We start from the raw sequence: 3,272 nt of genomic DNA on the forward strand, positions 1-3,272 counted from the left end.
TTGTACGGTATTGAACGAAATTGATTTGTGATTTATTTTCGTCACCTTAAAATACTAGAAAAGTTTCTTGTCTTACATTTTTTTTAAAGTAATGCTAACTTATTATGTTCTAGCAAAATAGGCTGTTGTATTCTCGAGCTTCTGCGAATGCACATCAACTTACCCTTAAAGACAACTTTGGTCATACCATCATGTTAAGAAATTCGTCCTTAAGCCCTACAACTTGAGTGTGGAATGGGTAACCGCACTTTCTTTTAATTTCATTGTTATGTTTTGGGACTCCTTTCAAATAACTCCTTCACACAGTCTCTGGCATTTAGAAGGTATACAAAACCATTTGATCTTATCCTTATTATAAAAAAAAATCTTAATCTAAGCATAAAGTGAGTCCGCAATTCCTTAAATTGGCTTCAGATTTATATTCGAATCAATAGACACAAAACTCACAGTTCAGACAACTTAAAAAAAGAACTCAAGACAGTTTTGTTCTTGGTTTTAAGTTGCCATTTGTCAATATACAATGAACACTATATTTCTCTTTCTTAAAATAATTCCCTAACACTCCTTAGATATTTAACAATTTTCGTCCCAATAAAATTCTTAAGTCTATTCTCTCAGTCGCTCAGTCGTCAAGTTTCTGTAGATCCTATTTATTTGGCTCGAATTTCACTTGACTAAGTCGTAAAATAAAATCCAGTAGAAACATTTGAATTTTGATCTCTCTTGGATTTTCTGTGACATAAAAGCCAGCCACCCCGGCTTTTTCGAGAAGTGATTGTTGGTCCTTCACCTGAAAGTAAAAAAAGTATTAATTTTGGGTTCGCCTTTCTCTTGGCATTACAAACTTTCTGATCTAAATGTGCAATCAACTTCATGTCTGTCTCTTTCAGCTTCTTCGTATGTTTTATCTTCATTAGTCCTAAAATGTGTTCCAGCTCCTCTGGATCGGATATCTTCGATGCCCAGTCCTGAACTTCAATTTGATATTCATTCTCAACTTGATTGCGAAGATTCTCCAAATGTTTCTCCGTCACATGCTGGATATCCATCAAACCCTTGACTATTTCGAATATTGTGTCATTTAGCAGAGAATTGGCTAGTTCTGTGAGAAGTTCATAGGATATTCTTATTTGGAACTGTCTGAAAATATGGAAGGTTTTCAAATCAAAGTGCTGAAGAATTTTCATAGAAACTTACTCTGGCAGATTTGAGTGCATTTGTTTAAGTTGATCAACGAGGAAATATAATTTTCTCTGGAGGAATTCTGGTGAAAGTTGTTGGTCATCTTGATAGGCTTCTTGTGATGATGAATTTTCTTCAACTTGAAAACTGTTTTCCATTATTTTGTTAGGTTTTCTTTAATTATAAAATCAAGATTTGTTTACTTTGAAATGAGTAAATATGAAGTTTGATGATTTATTTCAGGTGTTTTCTATTTTTGCTGTCAGTTTGACATTGACATTTAACGTTTTGTCTACGTTTGCACGTCGGAGTGTTTTACTTAGGCTGAGGTAATACTTTTTCGAATTACTTTTTTAAATTTTGATTAGTTTGTACTTATTATTGTAAAATATTTATATCTATATTTTATTTTATATATATTGCAAAAAAATTTAACAAAATTAATGTACAATCAGTAGTACCCGTGGCATGATGGTTATTGCGTTGGACTGTCATGCCAGAGGTCTTGGGTTCGATCCCTGCCTATGCCATCTTAAGTCTTTTCACGGGTACTGCCTCTTGCGAGGAATTGACAAATTCTCCAAGAGTAAATCTTGTCATGAAAAAGTGCTTTCTCAAATTAGCCGTTCGGAATCGGCATATAAACTGTAGGTCCCCTCCATTCCTGACAACATTACTCGCACACAGGAATGGTTGAGAGTTGTAAGTCACTAGGCCCTGGTTCTTAATGGACTGTTGCGCCACCCAATTTAATGTACAATCAAACTCCTCGCACCGGGCGAAACAGAGAACGCAAATTGTTCAAGGGATTAGACCACCTTTAAGGCCGAAAAAACCGAGTGTTTTTATGAACACTCCAAAATACATCAAAATCGAATCTTATTCATATATATTTAGTACCACTGATCTTTCTCAAAATGGATGCCGTTCAGTTTTTTGGGATGATTTAGCCTTATTTAAGGTTTTACTACCAGAATAACATCTTACTGATACAGAATGAATATGAAAGTTATATCTCTTTGTCGTGGTATCAATACCTATGAAAATAATTAGCTTGTGTAATAAAATAGCTTCAACCTTTTCTCAATGCTTAATGTCAATCAGGAAGTTTTTTTTAATCACAGACATTTTTAGTGACCCCCTGCTCATCTGTCAATGAAATCTGCAATCCATCCTTTTCAAAAATAATTGCTTTAAATTGTGAAAAAGTAATGTTCAAAGTTTAATAATATGTACTATTAAGATGAATAATTAATTATGAATTGTTGTCAATGTGGGTGTGGTTCGTCTACAAGAGTTGTCAGAAATATTCAATCTTTTTTAGTGATTTGCGAAATGTAATTTCAAAAAAACTCATGTTAAAACCAAATTTGTTGTTATACATTACATAGAAATTGAAATAAATTTACTTTAAATTTCAATAAAGTTGAAGAAGTAGGCAGATGGATTTAGTAGTGTTTCATATCACATAGAAACAATACAAAGTCTAACTGCCTACTTCTTAAACTTTACTGAAATTTATAGTTTTTCCAATGTTGAGCGTAAGCTTTAGTTTCAACAAAATTACCTGTCCTACCGATTTTGAGATAACCCAAAACGGTAGTCAGTATGAGGATTTAAGTTAAAAAGCCTGATGGAACCTGGACAGCCTCTCCAGCCGAAGCTCTTGAGCTACTGATGAAGACGCACTTTCCGGGTTGCGAGAGTGATAACCCCGAATCGCTTGAAACCACAGAGCTAAACGTAGCTCATATGGAGCCAGTCAATTCCAGAGAAAATATTTTGTGGGCCATCAATACTTTTTCTCCATATAAATAAAAATAATAAATACAAAAAAAAATTCAAAGGAAGTCTCCTTCTCAAACATGAGTAGTTTTTATCCCGAAAGTGGGTAGGCGAATCCGCGAATTCAGACCAATAAGCTTAACATCTTTTGCGCTTAAAACCTTGGAGCGCATTCTTGATTACCATATTAGAGAAATCCTAGTTGGACGACCTCTCGAAAAAAAAACTTCATTCGAGAATGGATTATCTCCATGCTCAGTGGTAGGAAGATTCGAGCCTCTCTAGGCAATACAATCGCAACAAAA

General features: G+C 34.3%; 1 protein-coding gene across 1 annotated transcript; it reads right to left on the reverse strand.

Annotated features, from left to right (window-relative positions):
* Positions 1–464: 464 nt before the first annotated feature.
* On the reverse strand, positions 465–1,434 carry LOC129940315 (gonadal protein gdl). Its single transcript, XM_056048619.1, has 3 exons — positions 1,198–1,434; positions 846–1,140; positions 465–790 (listed from the first exon to the last, which is right to left on the reverse strand). The coding sequence occupies exons 1-3, from the start codon at positions 1,338–1,340 to the stop codon at positions 647–649; spliced, it is 582 nt and encodes a 193-aa protein (XP_055904594.1). The 5' UTR covers positions 1,341–1,434; the 3' UTR covers positions 465–646.
* Between the last annotated feature and the right edge of the window lie 1,838 nt (positions 1,435–3,272).

This window comes from Eupeodes corollae, chromosome 1, assembly GCF_945859685.1.
Source record: "Eupeodes corollae chromosome 1, idEupCoro1.1, whole genome shotgun sequence".
Lineage (NCBI taxonomy): Eukaryota > Metazoa > Arthropoda > Insecta > Diptera > Syrphidae > Eupeodes > Eupeodes corollae.